The 18,491-nt window shown below is 46.2% G+C and overlaps 6 protein-coding genes across 6 annotated transcripts; 3 read left to right on the plus strand and 3 right to left on the minus strand.

Moving 5' to 3' along the window:
- Nucleotides 1–1,251: 1,251 nt before the first annotated feature.
- On the minus strand, nucleotides 1,252–3,051 carry N7500_007942 (uncharacterized protein; the record flags this gene model as incomplete). Its single annotated transcript, XM_056679086.1, has 1 exon — nucleotides 1,252–3,051. The coding sequence occupies one exon, from the start codon at nucleotides 3,049–3,051 to the stop codon at nucleotides 1,252–1,254; it is 1,800 nt and encodes a 599-aa protein (XP_056529458.1).
- A 303-nt stretch (nucleotides 3,052–3,354) lies between these two features.
- On the minus strand, nucleotides 3,355–4,510 carry N7500_007943 (uncharacterized protein; the record flags this gene model as incomplete). The annotated part of the gene is made up of 4 exons (XM_056679087.1): nucleotides 3,355–3,497; nucleotides 3,554–3,667; nucleotides 3,719–3,905; nucleotides 3,971–4,510. The coding sequence occupies 4 exons, from the start codon at nucleotides 4,508–4,510 to the stop codon at nucleotides 3,355–3,357; spliced, it is 984 nt and encodes a 327-aa protein (XP_056529459.1).
- A 324-nt stretch (nucleotides 4,511–4,834) lies between these two features.
- On the minus strand, nucleotides 4,835–5,020 carry N7500_007944 (uncharacterized protein; the record flags this gene model as incomplete). The annotated part of the gene is made up of 1 exon (XM_056679088.1): nucleotides 4,835–5,020. One exon carries the CDS (start codon nucleotides 5,018–5,020, stop codon nucleotides 4,835–4,837), a length of 186 nt encoding a protein of 61 aa, XP_056529460.1.
- A 1,904-nt stretch (nucleotides 5,021–6,924) lies between these two features.
- On the plus strand, nucleotides 6,925–8,913 carry N7500_007945 (hydantoinase/oxoprolinase family protein; the record flags this gene model as incomplete). The annotated part of the gene is made up of 1 exon (XM_056679089.1): nucleotides 6,925–8,913. One exon carries the CDS (start codon nucleotides 6,925–6,927, stop codon nucleotides 8,911–8,913), a length of 1,989 nt encoding a protein of 662 aa, XP_056529461.1.
- Nucleotides 8,914–8,936: 23 nt separating this feature from the next.
- On the plus strand, nucleotides 8,937–10,994 carry N7500_007946 (hydantoinase B/oxoprolinase family protein; the record flags this gene model as incomplete). Its single annotated transcript, XM_056679090.1, has 1 exon — nucleotides 8,937–10,994. One exon carries the CDS (start codon nucleotides 8,937–8,939, stop codon nucleotides 10,992–10,994), a length of 2,058 nt encoding a protein of 685 aa, XP_056529462.1.
- Nucleotides 10,995–11,436: 442 nt separating this feature from the next.
- Nucleotides 11,437–12,035, plus strand: N7500_007947 (TspO/MBR family protein; the record flags this gene model as incomplete). The annotated part of the gene is made up of 2 exons (XM_056679091.1): nucleotides 11,437–11,539; nucleotides 11,587–12,035. 2 exons carry the CDS (start codon nucleotides 11,437–11,439, stop codon nucleotides 12,033–12,035), a joined length of 552 nt encoding a protein of 183 aa, XP_056529463.1.
- Nucleotides 12,036–18,491: the final 6,456 nt, after the last annotated feature.

Below are 18,491 nucleotides of genomic sequence, written 5' to 3' on the forward strand. Positions count from 1 at the left end.
TTAGACCTTAAATTGGGGACTTGGAAGGTTGCCACAGGAAGCTGGCTGCACTTGGGGTCAAGGGGATAGGAGGAAACTATGGAGAAACAATGGAGAATCTATGGAGATATATGACGCTGGCAAAAATTATTCCCATTTATCCACCCCCTTTGTTTCATTATAACCACTATACGCAAAATTCCCCCTTGAACTCTGTACGAAAACTCCATTGGCATGGTCGCCTTTACAATCATTTCTGACATTGAGGTATCTTCGCCAAAGGGGCTTGTGGTAATTCTCAAAAATGCTCGATCTGATCCCAGTCTTCTTCCTCTTCCGGACCCCCTCCCCGCTCTCAACCGTCTCGTCCGTGTCGGCCGCGTAAATGCCAAGAAACGGAGGCCCTGACACGTTTATGCTCTATCTAGTGTGTAGAAATCATATACAAGATCAACGATCATACCATTATCCAACTATCTCGCTTTATCGTTCTCGGATATCTAGGTAGTCCGTGATTACTTGCCCTCTCACAAGAATGATAATGGTATCAAGTGCTTGGATTCACTGGGGAATAGCCCAATCTTCATATATGATGTGGCTGAGATTGGTGTGTGATTGAAACCCCATACTTAGTGCATCATGACATTCAAGCAGTCAGCTGCTTCACCCAGAGGCTTTGGAATCGCAGCCTGGCAGGATTGGTGATACTCTTCCGTCTCGTATACTATATTCTGTATTTCAATATTCCTATCTTTTGTTATATGTCCTTATACATATTTATTTTCTATCGGGGTTATAAGTAGAAGTCTATTAGATGGACTTACCAGACTTATGATTCTACAATATGTACAGACCTCTCTATCTGTAAACACTTACATGTTTTCAAGGCCGATGTATCGGCTACTCGTATATGAATTATGTAGGCGCTTCATCAAAGCCGGAAAGGGACCTGTCGAAAAAGGTGTTCTCCCTCTCCCTTCCCTTAGTTCATGTACTTTGAATCAATCAACCCAGTGTTTATGAAATGATCTAGCAGACCAGTAGCCAAGTTTTTCAATCCCATCCGTCTGTCCTTACACTTTGATCGGGCTTGAACGCCACTCTTTAGAAGGCTCGGTGCAATATCTCGACCTAGACCCAGCTTATACGATAGACTAAGCATTAGACAAGTGGAGTATTCGAAAACGCAAGAAAGCAAATAAAAATTCGTAGCACTAATCCATAGAAGCAATCTCCGTGCAGGTAGAACACACAGTTTTGTGGCTTGATCTATCAAGAAACGGATGTTGAGTGGCGTATTTTTTTACGTGGCGAGAGGGACTTGCGAGCCCGTCGACCGATGGATTTTAGCCACTCGCGGCCTCTACCACGAACATCTTTGTCCTCAGATAGACGTTGCTGTTGAAACATCCTAACTGTACTCATAAAGTCCCCGATGGCGGAAATTATAGCACTTGTCTCACGTTCTGGTTTATCAGCTTCCAAAAGGGCGGCGACCAAATAATGTAGTGGTCGGTAAAAAGGCGGGCCCTGCTCTCTTAAGCAAGGAGTTTGGAAATAGCCAGAGAGGGAGTTATACATTTTCTTCCAACGTAGCTCGAGGTCGGGCATCGGAATAGTCTCCAGTTGACGTTGAATCCATAGAAGACGGTTCCACATGATGCAGATCTCCTTGCCAGGAGCAGGAAGGCCAAACAACTCGAGAATATAGTCCGCAAGTAGGGCTGCTTCCCACCTAAATCGTATTGCCGCTTCAAACATCGGCGCTCTTTCCTTATACTGGTCACGCTCATAGAATGCACGGAGCGTGCCTCCGAAGCCCACCTCCTTACCACGATCCCAGTCACCGGGGCAGGTCTGGTGAAAGGTTTGGGCCATTCCTTTTAGTCTTCTGTGAGCTATATGATCGGTCATCTCCTCAATAACCTGGTTTGCCGATGCAGTTTTGTTTGGATCTTGCTCCAAAAATGTGGTGTTCTTCGGGTGTGGATTTCTAAGGTCCCTGATATCACTGGGCCCTTGATATGGGTAGGAGATAAGTTGATCCCACCGGTGCCTAAAGTGGGACAATGGGATTCCTGTTCTCCCTGTCCATGAATATTCCCAAGCATCATCCTGGGCACAAAATTTGAAGTGTTGGAAGTTCCAGAGCCGTGTGATGCGATCTTCGCATGTACTCCAAATGGCATTGCAAAATGAGTTATAGCTCAAATTTTGTAAGCTGTTAGGGTCATCTGGTTGGAGACTTTGCTGTGGGCTTGATAGGCTTGTGTCCAGACCAGGTTCTTCAAGTAGGGGACTCGTCACACTGGATAAAGTCTCCAACAGGGTGCTTACAAACACGGAACCACAGCTTCGCCCAATGCTCTGGGATACACTCCAGGCATTCGAAGTTCCGGTGGCCAGATCATCTTCCCCACTAGCAGCCGCCATAGCGGTGTGGTTGAGGTCAGGGGTGGTGATCCATCCCCCGGAATAACAAGCGGTGGACAGGAGAGTCACACGCACACCTGGCTCAAGCACACCCTTGAGGTTGACCACGCTGAGACCCTTGTGACTGTTTCCGTCATTCAACAATAAGTGATGATTTGGTAGCCCATGGCAAAAGAAGAGTAGGAGAAGTGGCGCCTCATGCCGTTTCGCTAGTTCCGATGCCCATTTCGCCTCTGAAAGAACCCGATCTATCATTTCACCCGAGCTAACTAGGGTAACTGGGGTGATTTGCCGTTGATCTAACAGGTCTTGATCAAGGCAGACTTTTCGATCCTCATAAGGGTTGCCATGAAGGTATGGGCCATACTTCTCCACTAATTTTCTTGGATCAGCTGCGGTGATCCATGTCTGATGCATGCCCAAGCCTTTCAACAGATAGTTAAACGCATAGAAGTCTGAAATGAACCAACCATCGTCTGATGGACCTGCGGTCGAGACTGTAGGATGAGTTGCCGCAAGGATAACGGTATTGTCAAATACACAAGGTATCGTTGATGAAACAAACGTAGAGGGGAGCCTGTCTGGCAACCGGGCATGCCCGCCCTTGACAAGAGGTTGCTTCTCTAGTGGGGTGGCCATATTGTGGTATATTAAGATCAAAGTGCAGGACTACAGACGTCTACGGTAGCAGTCCTCAACATGTCGTAGTTATTACCTAGTTATTACCATATGAAATCTAAGGGCCTCGGGCTAAGTATGTAAAATTTGGTAATCTCCTGTATTAAATACAGATTACAGGAGATAAGATAAACCTAGTGAAGTGATTTGATCTACCAGACCTCCAGAGCTAGGTACCTAGCTCCATTATGTCTTTCGTGGGCTATCCAGGGGTCATTTCATACCTTAGCAGCTGCTAAACTCCCCCACCAAATATGTATCCTTTCAATAGCGAAATTTCTGCCCAACAAGCTTCTCACTCAGCCTCCACAATCTCTCAGCTTCCAATTTATCAGTGGCCCAGGGCTTCACGGTTTCCGTCCAAGGGTCTGCTACATGGGAGTCCTGCAGATATGCACCGTTGTGGACTTGGACCAAAGATATCAGTATCTGTATCCCATTAAGCGAGAAATAATCCACTCACCTCGAATGGTAGGTTCGAATGCAGCATACACATGTGTAGCTGCTCCTTCCTGAGGGCTTTTGGGCTTGAAGTCCATCCAGCCCTCCTTATTTCCCAAAAATTTGTCGACAGCGCCTGGGCACAATTAGCCAGTAATATTAGCACATATCTAGCATTTTAACTCACGCAATTCGGGGAGGTCAATAGTCCAGTCGACGTCTCTCGCAAGGGTGGTGCAGAAAATGACCCCTGGATGTAGACTATACGCCAAAAGACCCTTGGAGCCTAGTTTTTGGGCCAGAGAGACGGCCATCAAGATGTTGCTTGTCTTAGATTGACCGTAGGCAACCCACTTGTTATATGTTTCTTCATTCTATAACTCAAGGCATTAGCACAAGGTTAAGTACAACGAGCTCTGGAGCGAAACATATGGATTACCTGGAAGTTGTGATCTCCCCAGCGAATGGGACTGAGTCGATGACCATCGCTGCTAACGTTAACTACCCGTGGCGATGCAGATTTTAAGATTTTTTCAATCACCAAATTGGTGAAAAGGAAATGGCCCAGGTGATTCGTAGCAAATTGTCTTTCATGGCCATCTTCGGTGAGCGCAAATCCAGTAGCCATGATTCCTGCGTTATTGACAAGAACATCAATACATGGTAGATCAGTCCAGCTGTTAATCTCCGACGCCGCTTCACGCACTGAAGATAGCAAAGCCAAGTCTATCTGCAACAATCGGACTGAGACTTCTGGAGCTACCGCCTTGATTGCGTCTGCTGTTTGGCGTAGCGTAACCGTGTTGCGTCCCGCCAAGATTAAAAAGAGTGGCCGAGCGCGCGCAATCGTCTCGACAAAAGTTGCTCCAATGCTATTTGGAGAGGGCCCAGTGACAAGAATAACCTTGCCTTGAATTTCGGCGGCAAGATGGCCCGTCAGCTCTGCGGCTGTGGTACTGGAATTATAGTTGTGAGTCATTTTTTCTCTCCCTTTTGATGGTGCGCAGAGGAAGATTAAATCGAGACTAGTAACGGAGTACTAACGCAGTATATATAAGAGACAGGAATATTTTTAATAAAGTCCGCCTGTTAAACCCGATAACAGCGGCTTACAAAATCCCGAGATTATCCAATCAGAGAGGTATGAATAGGTGGCTTGCTTAGTCGCCGGAGCTACAAGGGACTTACTACATGCTCTCTAGCTCAGTTTCAGGCAAAATATACCAAGAACCCTGCCACCCCCAATATGCGAACAGCTTCCCTTCGCAAGAACCTAGGTATTTCGAACTCAGATGGGCACAGATTAATCAAATTCCGTTGTAGGAAGTATCCACGAGACCCAAGACTTGACTGTTCTGACACGCATCTCCTCATCGACCAGCATTCGCCCATTGCCAACCAAAGTCATATTTTCTAGCTCGTTAAGACCGGGATCACCGCTAAAGAGAAGTGTGCGCTCCGGCTTGAAATACAAAATTAGCATCTTCATTTTGATGAGAGTCGGCATAGGTCACTACTAGATCCAAATGGCACGCCCACGGGGTCTGGTACCTGGTTGAATATTCCATCACGGGCAAGTTGAGGTTTATAACTCCCGTGTATACAAAGCCGATGACCCTTCCATCCTTGGTTCTCACGTGAAGATGTTAGGAGTAAATGTGAATTAAAGGGTTTCATGCAATTTAAAGGAACGTGCATACTTCGCAACGGCCTTCATAGTGATTCGCGCGTGTTTCTGATCAGGATCAATCTCGAGCCAGTCAGCCCCAAATACAGTCTTAGCAGTGAGCTTGGGCTCAAATCCTTGAACTGTCCCGACAGTGCCCGGCGGGGTCTCCTTTCTTACGATCAGCCATTCATCTTTCTACGGGACTCATGCTGGCTTACAAAATGCATTATAGTTGATCCACTGTGGTGTAGACCCAACGAAGGGAGAAGAAGTGCGCGATCAGCAAAGATGTTTCTGTTTTCTTTTCTGTTCTATCCAAGGGAGATCTACATGATCGCTGGCTACAAACTGGGGAAGTTGATAATCGGAGGACTCATTCTGTTCCAATTGGCAGGGTGGCACTGAGATGAACCGAAGTTGAGATCTTTGTTTTATCGCTTTAGTATGTATTGAGCTCTCTATTCGCGGACGTGTATGTTCTTTTATAGCAACTTGTCCTTATGAATTTGAGATAACAAGGGAGTTGCGCAACATAAAGCGCGAGGAATGAAGAAATTTGCATAAAGACTCAACCCGACTCGGACCGAGCGTAACACTTGATACTGATGGCCGGAGTCCTTTGCCCGAGCCAGGATATAAAAGCAGGAGCAGTATAACTTCGGGCCATAAAATGGGCAGACTTACACATATTCATTGGAATGGTCAGGAGAACTGCCCTCGTTAGCAGTCGCCTTTTCCTATTCAAATTCTTCAACCGATAATGACCTCCACATCAATAGTATGCATCATAAATTGATTCATAGGTCTTCCCGTCTTGGTTAGCATCCGTATACTTAGAGATATCCAATCGGAACCCCATGATTTCCCGGTCACGGATTATGACAATATGCTAGAGCACTGACTACAATGACTAATATCAGCATGCAATGCGACCCGTACCACTAGTATGGCTGCCACCCGCCTAGACAACGGACAGATAGAAGCATTGGAACATTTGGAGGTTATACGGAAATCATGACGAGTAAAACAATGGGTCGCAATTAATTCAAGCAAAGCTCCCATATTTGTGGTTTATAGAGATATTGGTGACATTTGATGTAAATTATTTTGAATCATCTATACGGAGTAGTTGAAGGAGGACTACGGACACGGAAAGAAGCTTAGGGGCCCTAAACCGCTAGGCTACTTTTGGTAAGTCTGCCGCCGCCCACCACGGGTGGGTGGACCCGTCCACTTCGCAACCGGCTTATGTAATCTTATACACGCGATATCAATCCATCGCACCGTTCACATGGTCTACCGCTTATAAGACACTCATCAACTTATCATAAGGCGCCGATAACTGAAACCGTCAGAACGCTGCTTTGACAAGGCTAGTTCTACTCGGGGCAAGTTTGAACATAAGCCATAATTACCTACATAGGCGGAAAATCCGACTGCAATATGATGTTATGCACGGGGCCAGCCTTGGATACGATATGCGCCCCCACTGGCCGAACAAGGTAAAGAATGACAGTTTATCCCCCCTAGTTTTGTAATAGCGAATTTATTACGGAGCGGCCTACGGAGCACACAAAATGCGTTCATTGACGAGATCCACACTCAAATCCCAGGAAATAATTCCTATAATCTTGATGATTCTGAAGTCAGTAGGACCACGTTCCTGATCTCTCGTTGCCCCCGGATCTTTTGACGTTGAAACATATCAATACCTGCACTATACTATGCAAGATCCCGCAGACAAGGGTTATCAACTCGGAGTTGATGTTGGCGGGACGTTCACAGATGTTTACGTGCTCACCCCGCATGGACAGACAGTGCGCGCAAAGGTTCCCACAACCATCCCCGATCAAAGTATTGGGATCCAACAGGGCATTGCGAAAGCTCGAGAATTACTCACAAAGCACTTCGGCTGGTCAGGGACCTTCCAATTTATTCACCATGGTACGACAACGGCAACCAATGCAGTCCTCGAAGGGAAGGGCGCTCGCACCGCTCTCATAGTGACTGCCGGTCACAAGGACATATTGGCTTTGCGCCGCTCCCAGATCCCAGGTGGATTGGGTGCGTGGCTGCACTGGACCCCACCCGACCCTATAGTGCCACTTGAGCGAGTCGTTCAATGTAAGGAACGCATGTCTGTGCAGGGCGAAACAGTAACGGCAGTTGATGTGGAGGATCTGCGACAAAGCTTGAAAGAGCTGGCACGACAGAAGCCGGAAGCAATCGCTATCTCGCTGTTGAATTCACATAGCAACGAAGCTCATGAACGGGTCGTTGCACAAACAGTTCGCGAGGAGCTTGGGGCCAATATCGCCATCATTTGTTCAACAGATGTCTTGCGCGAAGTCGGGGAGTATGAGCGGACGGTCACCACCTGCACGAATACGCTGGTGAAGCCGGTCGTCGAGAAATATCTGCACAATCTCTCTAAGGCGCTCGAGGCGGAAAGTGAGGCTATTCGGGTTCTCAAGAGCGATGGTGGCTTGACCAGTTTGACTCTCGCTTCTGAGCTGCCGGTCAACATTCTTATGTCGGGACCTGCAGGAGGTGTCAAGGGAGTGGCAGATGTTGTGGCTCGGAGTACTCCGTACAAGAACCTGATTACCTTGGACATGGGAGGAACTTCTACCGACTGCGCACTTATCTACAATGGCCAGCCTCAGCTCCGACGAGAGACAATTGTTGAGAGTCTTTCTGTACGGGCGCCTGCGGTTGACATTAAGACCGTAGGGGCTGGGGGAGGGTCGATCGCAACCTACATGGAGCTCACGGAGACCTTACGAGTAGGCCCTGAGAGCGCTGGCGCAGCACCCGGACCCGCATCATATGGGAAAGGCGGAAAGAAACCCACTGTCACGGATGCGAATTTGGTTTTGGGATATTTGCCTAAAACATTGTTGGGTGGTGAGTTCGCGTTGGATGTCCAGGCTGCTATCAATGCAGTCGAAGATATTGCGAACCAGATGAAGCTTCCTGTTATTCAAACCGCGGAGGATATTATTACAATCATCAACGAGACAATGTACGGCGCCTTACGTCTAGTCTCTGTGGAGCAGGGCTATGACCCCCGTGAATTTGCACTGGTCGCTTTTGGTGGTGCCGGCCCTCTGCATGCCAATGCTGTGGGCCAACTTCTTGGAGCCTGGCCTGTGATCATCCCACCTTCTCCTGGAATCCTATGTGCACAGGGTGATGTGACCACCAAACTTAGACACGAGCAATCCGCCACCTTCATCCGTATTGTCTCCGAAACATCTGTTATCGAGGCGCGGGAGCAGTACCAAATGTTAGAGCAAGAGTGTCGGGATACCTTGTCAAGGACGGCGGGTGATCTGTGGCCTTTGTCATGGAAAACAGCATATGAGGCAGATCTTCGGTACAAAGGTCAAGCTTTGATGCTGACAATTCAAATAACTGACAAAGACTTGGCCCTGACTACAGGGAAATGGCATGATGTGTTGCGCCAAAAATTCGACCAGCAGCACCAGCAGATGTTTACCTACTGCTTACCTGATTTTGAGCTTGAATTGATGAGACTCGGGGTTGTGTTGGAAGACGCCTCGCTTGGGGTTGACATTCCAGAAGTTGCCAAAGGGTCAATTGCCCCTTCTGACGCAAAGATTGGCGAGCAGAATATCATCGTCCAAGGCGAAAAAGATTGGCGACCCTGTGGGATCGTCAGAAGATTAGCAAGCATGGTATTCAAGTAACGGGTCCGTGTATCATCTCCGAAATGGACAGCAACACACTTATTCTACCTGGCTACTATGGTGAGATTGATAGCATCGGAAATATTTTGATAAATCCTCTAGAAAGGAAACCTACTGCCGTCACCACACACACTGCCGAGTCAGCTAACGACCTTGTCAAGAGCACTCCATTGATTCCTACACTGATATCTTCGGCACTGGCCTCTATTCGTGGCGAAATGGACAAAATGATGCTACGATGCAGTATGTCCCCTGCCATCCGAGAGCAGCAGGATGAATTCAATGTCATAACCGACTGCGCGGGAAAAATGCTGGTTGGCCAGTTCGGCAGTTTCATCACAGAGTTCCTCGATGTTTGGGACGGTACTATTGAGGAAGGCGATGTGTTTATTACCAACGACACCTACCAAGTGCAGGGTGCCATCAGTCACCTCAACGACATCATCGCCTTCTTGCCTATTTTCCACAACGGTCGGATCATTGGGTTCGCATCGCAATTTGGCCACCTGACAGACGTTGGAGGTATCGTGCCTGGAAGCATGTCAATCAACGCGACATCCGTATTCGATGACGGCGTGCAGATTCCATGCATAAAGCTTTATACTCGTGGTGTTATGAACAAAGATCTGGTCGATCTTCTTTGTCGAAACTCTCGCCAACCGGCATGGTATCGCTCTGACCTGACAGCCATTGTGGCATCCTGTTCTATGGCTGCCACCAGAGTTCGGGAGTTGGCCACCCGTTTCGGAAGTGAAGTATACCTGGCGGCGTGCTCGGAGCTGCTGTACCGGAACCGAAGTGGATTCGCAAAGATTATCGAGCGCCAATTCGATGATCTGGAAAGCAAATTCACAGACTTCGTCGATGATGATGGCCACGGTGTAGGTCCTTGGGCACTCACCTGCTCCATGAAAAAGGCGGATGGCAACCGGCTCCAATTCGACTGGACTGGCACTTCTCCACAGAGCGAGCGTGGTATCAACTTTTATCTCTCGGAGACAATGTTCAAGATGTTCATTGGTTACTACCTCATCGCAGCGGCCGCCCCAGGTACGGTCATCAATGACGGTTTCCATGACTTGATTGATGTGCACATTCCTCGAGGATCGGTCCTCAGGCCTGTTCGCCCTGCGCCAATCTCATGCCGAACCCATTTCCTTGGACGGACCTTGGACATTGTGCAAGCCCTCATTGGCCAAAAGCAAGACTCCTACCAGGCTGCAGCGGGATTCAGTGATTCACCTCACTTCTTTTACTCTGGATTTAAGGCGGACGGGGAGTGGTACCAACTGTACCAGATTGGATTTGGAGGTGTGCCTGCACGGCAAGCCGGTGATGGCCCCGATTGCCACTGTCTCTTCCCCGCCATCAAGTCCATCCCCACAGAGATCATAGAGCTCAACTACCCGTTGCGCATTGAAGCAAACGAGAGCGTTGCCGACAGCGGTGGCGCCGGATTTTACCGCGGAGGTAATGCCCAGCGCACGTTATACCGATTCCTGGCTCGTGGGGAGTTTAGTCTCCACGATGACCGATGGTTCACCAAGCCATGGGGGTTGAAAGGCGGAAAGCCGGGACAGCGATCCCGCAAAACACTTTACCGGTACTCCAAGTCTGAGGTCAGCCCTCCAACTGAGATTTTGCCTTCCAAGTGTGATCGTATTCGCGTTGATCCGGGTGATCTTCTTGAGTGGGTGACTTGGGGCGGGGGTGGATTAGGTGATCCCTTGACGCGTCCAGCTGAAAAGGTTGCCTTGGAAGTACACCGGAAGCTTGTCACGGTTGATGGGGCTCGCCTTGCGTATGGTACCGTGGTCAACGATGATTTCACTGTGAACCAAGCTGAGACTGAGGCATTGCGGACCAAAATGCGGATGGAACGTAGCCAGCTCAGTGACTCCTCCACCTATGACCGCGGTGGAAGTCTCGAGCAGTTACGGGAAACGTGTCTCCAGGAGACTGGCCTTGACGCCCCGTTACCTCAGTGGGAAACTGAAATTTATGGTCCTCACGCCGGGTTGCCATATGTGCAGGACTGGTTCACGACGATGCGCTCACTCAAGGGTTGGGAACTTCATTAGTCTCCAATAGTTAGAATTACAAGGTCATTCTGCCTCAGGCAAGCGCGGCTTTATGTCGGCCGTCCCGAGGTCCTTGCTCGAATACAGCTTAAGCATAAAAGCTCAAGCCTGCCCCTTACGCAGATAGTTATTGCGAGTCTTCTCTGACCATGGTGCGTAGGCATGTTGTACTCGTTCAAATCAACTTTGATAGAGATCTCTATTGTTATCGTTGGTCTCTAAATCTACAAAAAGATAACCAAGGAAAACAGCTGATAAATAGCGGCTATTAACTCTTCCCGGTGGTTTATGGCGGTGCCAACCTTCCAAGGTTGGCAGTAGGGATGACGTAAGAACAAAAACTTCCAAATCTCACGACTCCGCATTTTGTTCCTGACACACTCGAGATTATAGAGCTAGAATATAGAATCTAATTTCAATTCATTCCACTCCATTCGCCAAAATGCCTTGGTCTTTCGCTCTGCCTCATGTGCTCCTCACCAACCCCTATCTTGCGATTGCGACCCCAATCACCACAGGGACTGCAGTGGCCCTTTTGACCAATCGTTAGTCGACCAGTGGCAGTTACAGATACTCACTAACGACTCTGCAGGGAAGCAAAATCGTGAAACCTATAAGCAGCTGAAGCAGCCGCCCTATAGTCCCCCAGGATGGCTCTTCGCACCGGCCTGGACTCTCCTTTATGGATTGATGGGTTACGCCTCTCACCACGCCACCACCACCGCGTCGCAATCTTTTTCTCTGGCTGTCCGTGATGCCAATTCCACTGCCCAGTCCCTCTACACTACGCAACTAGCCTTGAATTTCCTCTGGATGCCCCTCTTCTTCCGGCTGGGCCGACCGGCCGTAGCCTTAGGAGATCTGACACTTTTAGCGGGCAACGTGGGTGCCTTGATGTTCAACTGGTGGACGGCCGATCGGACCGCTTTCTGGTGTCTTGTTCCCTACGCTGCATGGCTCGGATATGCGGCGTATCTCAACGCCGGCTGTGGTATTCTGAATGGATGGACGGTGCCTACTGGGAAAGAGCGGTTGGAGTAGGAGAACAATAATGGACAATATATACTGCAATCCAAGCGATATCAGAATTCGAAATCAGCCACCCAATCCCGAATTAATTGAAGCGGAATCAGCCTCATTCCCTCCCTCTCGTCCCATTTCCTTCTCTGCAACCTCTTCCTTCGGGTAAATATGCTCATTATCCATGGATATTGATATTTATGCTGTGCAACCAACCCTCCGGATCTGAAGTTGTGAAGAATATCACTAGGTGTATCTATGTGAACATCTACACGGGATTTCAGGCCGCTCGAGATGGCATTTCCTTTCCGCTTCAGTGCCTGCCCCATGTCCCTTCCTAAGGAGTAGAATTGAAGCCGGGTAACTTGCAAATGGTTCAACATTATGATCTGGAGTTGACGGTTTGGATTATAATGTCAAAGTCCTTGCGGACATTAACAACTGGTTCCATAACTCAGTTGGTTAGAGTGTGGTGCTAATAACGCCAAAGTCGAGGGTTCGACCCCCTCTGGAACCACTAACTTTTTGTTAAGTCGCGATGCTGCCTAGTTTTTGTAACTCGTAATTTTTTGGAGCTTCAAGGTTATTTATCTACCTGGGCACATTCCCCACTGTGTGCCAATAGACCATTATATCAGACCCAGAGCTCTGATTTGCTTGCCAAGGTCCAATATATGTGTAGCAGCGCACAGTTATCTATGATAAAATCACGAGTAAATATTTTAAAACTGACTTACTACATAGTATATCTTAGCCACTTGAAGACCCTTACATCTAAGACCAGGAAGCTCTTACAAAAAAAAAAAAAAGAGCATCGCGAGACTTAAAGCAGAAAATGTGGATATGATGAAGATTCACCGAATAAAAAGAATAAAAAGAAAGTGGTTCCAGAGGGGGTCGAACCCTCGACTTTGGCGTTATTAGCACCACACTCTAACCAACTGAGTTATGGAACCAGATCATGCGACAGGGGCTAAAACGTGGAACTATCAATATTTTCTACCATGCCATCATCTTATGTTGTACGCCTCGTTATTATACTAACATTGAAACTCTCTATAAAATCACCTACCACCCAAACTAATGTACATCCTTATACTCCCTAGGCCTTGAAAGTTACTGCAGTACCAAGAAAATATTGAAACTGCTTATCGGTACTTTATATACTACAGTACTTCGCTGGTTTTGAACCTTTATTATGGCCGTCTATCAGATCTCTGAGGATTTGAGGCAGCAATATCCGAGCGATGTCATGAAGTTAGCCTTTTATTGTTGATATTTGGATACGGGTCACGATCATGACATTGTATTGGGTTATCCTAAATGAGCAAATATTCATTCTGTCACAGATATGGTTTGCGAGATATTGAAAGTATACTTAGGATCAGAAATGGCGAGACTAGAGAGCCTAATGCCGGCAATAGATGTATGCATACACATGCTCTGAACTGTCTTTTGGGATTTTACTCTATCAATCTTCCAAACATCATGGCATGAAGAGGTGTTTAGTAATTCTTTGCTTGTATGAAGGCGATGCATTTCATGATAGGACAACGGAATAAGCCATGATACCGCAACATAATCACATAGGTAGGCTGGTTTGGTAGATAAACAAATGTATAAATTGTCCAAATTGAGCTGATCTGGGTCTAATACCCTACTGTGATTAGAATCTGGCTTGGGTACTGCAAATCATGGATCGTATGCTTGAACGCGGAAACTTTTGAAGTATTTTTACCACGCTAGTATGCGCGTTATATACGGGATAGCATATCAAGTCTCTTCTTTCCATAAACGCCGGTGGGACCCAATCTTTAGAACAAGACGATCATTCCCATTCGAGATGAATGCTTCGATAAGGGTCGCCCTCGCGGTGTGTACAAAGCCGATACGCCGATACGCCAATACAATTCCAGCTCCGTCTTGGGAGAACTGTATATTTTAAATTGTTCAAGAACAGAGGCTTGTTAATTCCCTATTTGTATGGTAAAATATCACCGCTATATTATGGCAATTTCCAGGGCTATGACTATTCACTTGATCTTGGTGCTGGGTCTGTATATCTCAAAGACTGCTATCCGCGTAGAATGTCTCAGAAAGATCGTTGCCTACATGTTGTTGGGGTTAAATTCACTAAATCCAGGCACCGTACGTGAATGGCAGAAGTCAAAGGCACCACCGAGCCTAGACAGTCTAGGCTAGACCTTCGCAAAGCCCACAAAGCCCAAAGCCCAGCCCGTCCTAACCACCCACTAATGGGCTGGATTTTGGGCCCGGTCCTTAGGACCCTTGCGAGCAATGGGCCCGGAGTAAAAGCTTACTTGGTTTCGAATCGAGCCCGATAAGCACCAAATCATTCAGACTTTCCAAGAAACGCGAGTTTTTTCATTATGTATGTCATATGTACCTATATCGAGACCTTGTTTTTAGCCCCAAGGTGATGTTTTACTCTAGGATCGATGCGGTATTAGTGATCATGTAGCTAAGTTTCTATAAAACATTCAAATTTGAAAAACACGCGCCATTTAAATCAGCATTGAAATATGGAGATTCACCTAGAAAGTGATACTAGGCCCATGTGAAGCCTAATTTTGGATCTATGTAATATCAAAATATGGGTATGTTAACTTTTTTTGGACCTCTACATGTCAGATTTCGGTTAAAATTGGGAGGTACCCTTACATAGCTGTCACTAATTGGACTACTTAATTTCAACTCTTTACAATTATCAAAAAGGCTAGAATACAGCGACCAAGAAATGTATACCAGTTGAGCCCCCTAAATGGGCTATGGGCTATAATGGGGGCCTTGTGGACCCCCACGGATAGGTTGTACAACATGAAGTCCAGCCGAAATTGATTTGATTGATCTTCAAGAAGGGTAAAAAGATTAGGATTCAAAAAGTTAAGGACAGAATCATGGTTCCAGAGGGGGTCGAACCCTCGACTTTGGCGTTATTAGCACCACACTCTAACCAACTGAGTTATGGAACCTCTATAATACACCCAGGATGTTATTATATTTATCAAGGTGAGATGTATACACAGAGTGAATAGCCCTATCATCTGCTCAAGCGTTGTATGTTTCTCAATTCTTTTTACCCTACCACCCCAAATCCCTGAGAAATTCAAAGGCTATTCAGGTATATCAAGAATTAAACATATCGAGGGCCTTGCTCACGCATGGTCCCTCAGAAAGATCCTAGCACAAAAAATACAAAGATTCACAGGGGATGAAGAGCGTCATGAGATTCCTAGGTCAAAGTGCAAGGGACATGAGAATTGAACAAGTAAAAAAAAACTTCTTATGGTTCCAGAGGGGGTCGAACCCTCGACTTTGGCGTTATTAGCACCACACTCTAACCAACTGAGTTATGGAACCAGATGGTTGTTGACTGCCAAGCTTTTCATATTATGAACCAAAAACAATCTATCAAGCCTAAATGTGAGAACATCCTAACCAAGTCGACACAAGCGATTATTGGAAAGACATAGTCAATACGATAATTTTAAGGTGAATATCTCAACAATAGTCTTCTGCGAGGGTTTTCCTTATGAGATGATATTTTTGGTGTGATATCTAACTCTTTTAAAAGAGGTTAGAGAACTTCCAAGGCATTGTTGTTGCGACATATATATTCTTGCCAACCATATGATTTCCAGAGTAAAATTACAACACTTTTGATTTCTCCAATACCCATATATAGGGTTCAAACACTCCATCAACCCACCGACAAAAAAAAAAAAAAGACCTAAGACGAATGTTGTTGTTATGTAAAGTTATAATACATCACATCTACCGTGAGGTTTCGGTGGTGGTCATTCGCATGTGAAACACGCTATATAGCCCTGTAGTCTTATACATTCCCAATTGTAGGATGCCTCCTGTCAATTCTGATGTGCCATGTAGCTAATTGCTGCCTAGGGCTCTTATATAGAGATCTCGGTATGTGGCAAAAAGTTATTGTTAGCCTTTTAGTCTTCTGGACTCCAGTCATCGACCATTAAATATTCCACATTGACGGGGGTTTATAATTTCCACAAGCTATAAGACCTCCCTCTCATTACCTGAATGCAGCCTGGCCGCCAGGCTCCCAGGTCTAATCGCTGACCAGTATCTTATTATTTCGACGCATCAGATTTTACCTTTGTGAATATGGCGTCTACGCCTCCATCCGTCCTCATTATGGGGTCACCTATCAGAGAGTCTTGCATATTTTTTCAGTAGCCTTTCCCGCTGATACAATACTCCTTGGCATCATATTTCGTCAAGTAAGACATTCCTTCATGATATCTGAGCCGAGTCCCAATCCTATCAAGATTATGAAGCCAGACGAGCTAAGCCTTATCAAACCGTAAGATGTGAGATTAATCGAACAATATCTCTGAAAGACATCGTACGGACCCGGAGCGTTGGCTTGAAATAGTGCCATTCGTCCCCTCTATAAATATAGAGTGAGTCATTGACCCTTCAAGATACGCTAGACCCCCTACGGCAGACACGAGACATGAGAATTGGCATCATTGGTATATAATAGTAACGGGGTGAAATTTTTCTCATGTTAATGGTGAATTGAAGGACGGTTCCAAGGCATCTCAGGGTGAAATAGACGAATTATCCACCCACGACACTGTCATGGACCCAGGCGGCTTACGGGTGGTGATCAAAAGACGACCCATTTCTGGCTTCAAGTTGCCAATTGAACCAAGACAAGAGCAGCCGAGTCTCAGCTCAGCCAAAGAGTTCATTACTACGCATCACCCAGAGATCGAACCTTTGGATGATATTGCTCCACCACCGTTCTCCTCGTTAGTCTAAATGTTGAATCAACAAGCTCTGAATCACCGTCGATATTATCCCTCGAGGAGAATCTGATAAATAAGGAACGAAAAATATGTCATTATCACATGCTCAATCGAGTCTGTTGAAGATTGTAGGTCGAGTCAGATCATACCCGACAGAATATTGGACGATACCGCACATATCCACAAGCTAGCAAGGGGCTTAAGACAAAAAATGCAGTCACTATATTAAATCCACCAAATTTATCACTCCTTAAGAGGTGGCTCCAAACGAAGGACCTAAGGCACCGTCAGCGTATTGGCCAAGACCTTAGGATGTTCCCACAAAGGGCATTTTGATTAATCACCATACAAAGTAAAAGCATGGACAGAAACTCAAAGACCGAGACTATACCGAACAATATAAATTCCAGTGACTACCGCGCTAATCCTCATCAAGAAAAGAAATTTGCCTATTTTGATGGCAGATTGTTTGATCCTCAGCGAACACGAACCCAAGGACTTCATGTTAGGTGAAGTCCAAAAGGTAGAGACCGGCACCGATAAAATAGCGTCAGCATTGCCATGGATATATCTAGACTCAACAGTCAATACAAGATGGTCACTCGATTCAGGTGCCCAGGAATTGATCTCACCATATGTTCGTGATTTCTACACATAAGAGCAAAGAAAGGATCTCTCTAGGGTAAACGACTATCAATACTACACAGGCGAGAGAGTCATCACCCAGGGTTCCAGATGAGTGATTGTCTAATCTGCCATCTATACAGCCACTAAGTGTTTTGATAAAAGGATGTTACATTCTATCGATTTTAAAAAAATACTGTCTACTGTTTACAATTTTATTACTAAGAAGTAAGATATCCTGATATCAGCTCTTTTTTTTTTTGCCTATGTTGATCGATAGCTATGGTTTCTATACTCCGTATAATTTGTTGAGCTGCGTACACAATCGTGATACATTAGAAAACAGAGGTCAGAGGTATAGATACATTTATTTGCTGGGTATAATATAGATGGGTTCCATAACTCAGTTGGTTAGAGTGTGGTGCTAATAACGCCAAAGTCGAGGGTTCGACCCCCTCTGGAACCATTTTCTTTTTTATTTTGTTGACAATTTCTTCTATAAGTCTCCGATGCTTTTCTTATGTATAGATTCATGCCCCCCCCAGCCCGTAGGGAGGTGGATCATCGAGTATTTGGTCCACCCATAGACTACACTTTTTTAGACATCTACATATGTACGGAGTACTCCGTAGTGTGGGCCTTATCACTGACGCGATGTGCTCAGCCCACAGAAGCAACAAGCATCAGAAGAGTGCATCGATTCAAAACCAAAGAGGGAAAAAGGGAAAGAGAGAACAGAGAGAGATTCAAATAGTCGATTAACTAGAAAGCAAATAATAACTAGTGGACCAAGTTGATGTACGGAAATACCCTGCCATGCCAGCCCAGGCGAGAAGGCTCTCCCCGATGCAATACACGTGCACGTTATTTCAGTCAGTAGCATTGCTACTAACAGATTATACAGCCTAGTTATATGTGACTATCTATCTAGGCTGAAGAGATACCTATTCTCGACTGAAGACATTGAGTCCATGATAGGGACCAACTAAATCTATTGCTCCACTATTACTCCCCTTTCTTTCTCCTTCTTTCCCCATATAGCATCGTG

The sequence above is a fragment of the Penicillium coprophilum genome (assembly GCF_028826855.1).
Source record: "Penicillium coprophilum strain IBT 35676 chromosome Unknown utg000005l_segment0_segment0, whole genome shotgun sequence".
Lineage (NCBI taxonomy): Eukaryota > Fungi > Ascomycota > Eurotiomycetes > Eurotiales > Aspergillaceae > Penicillium > Penicillium coprophilum.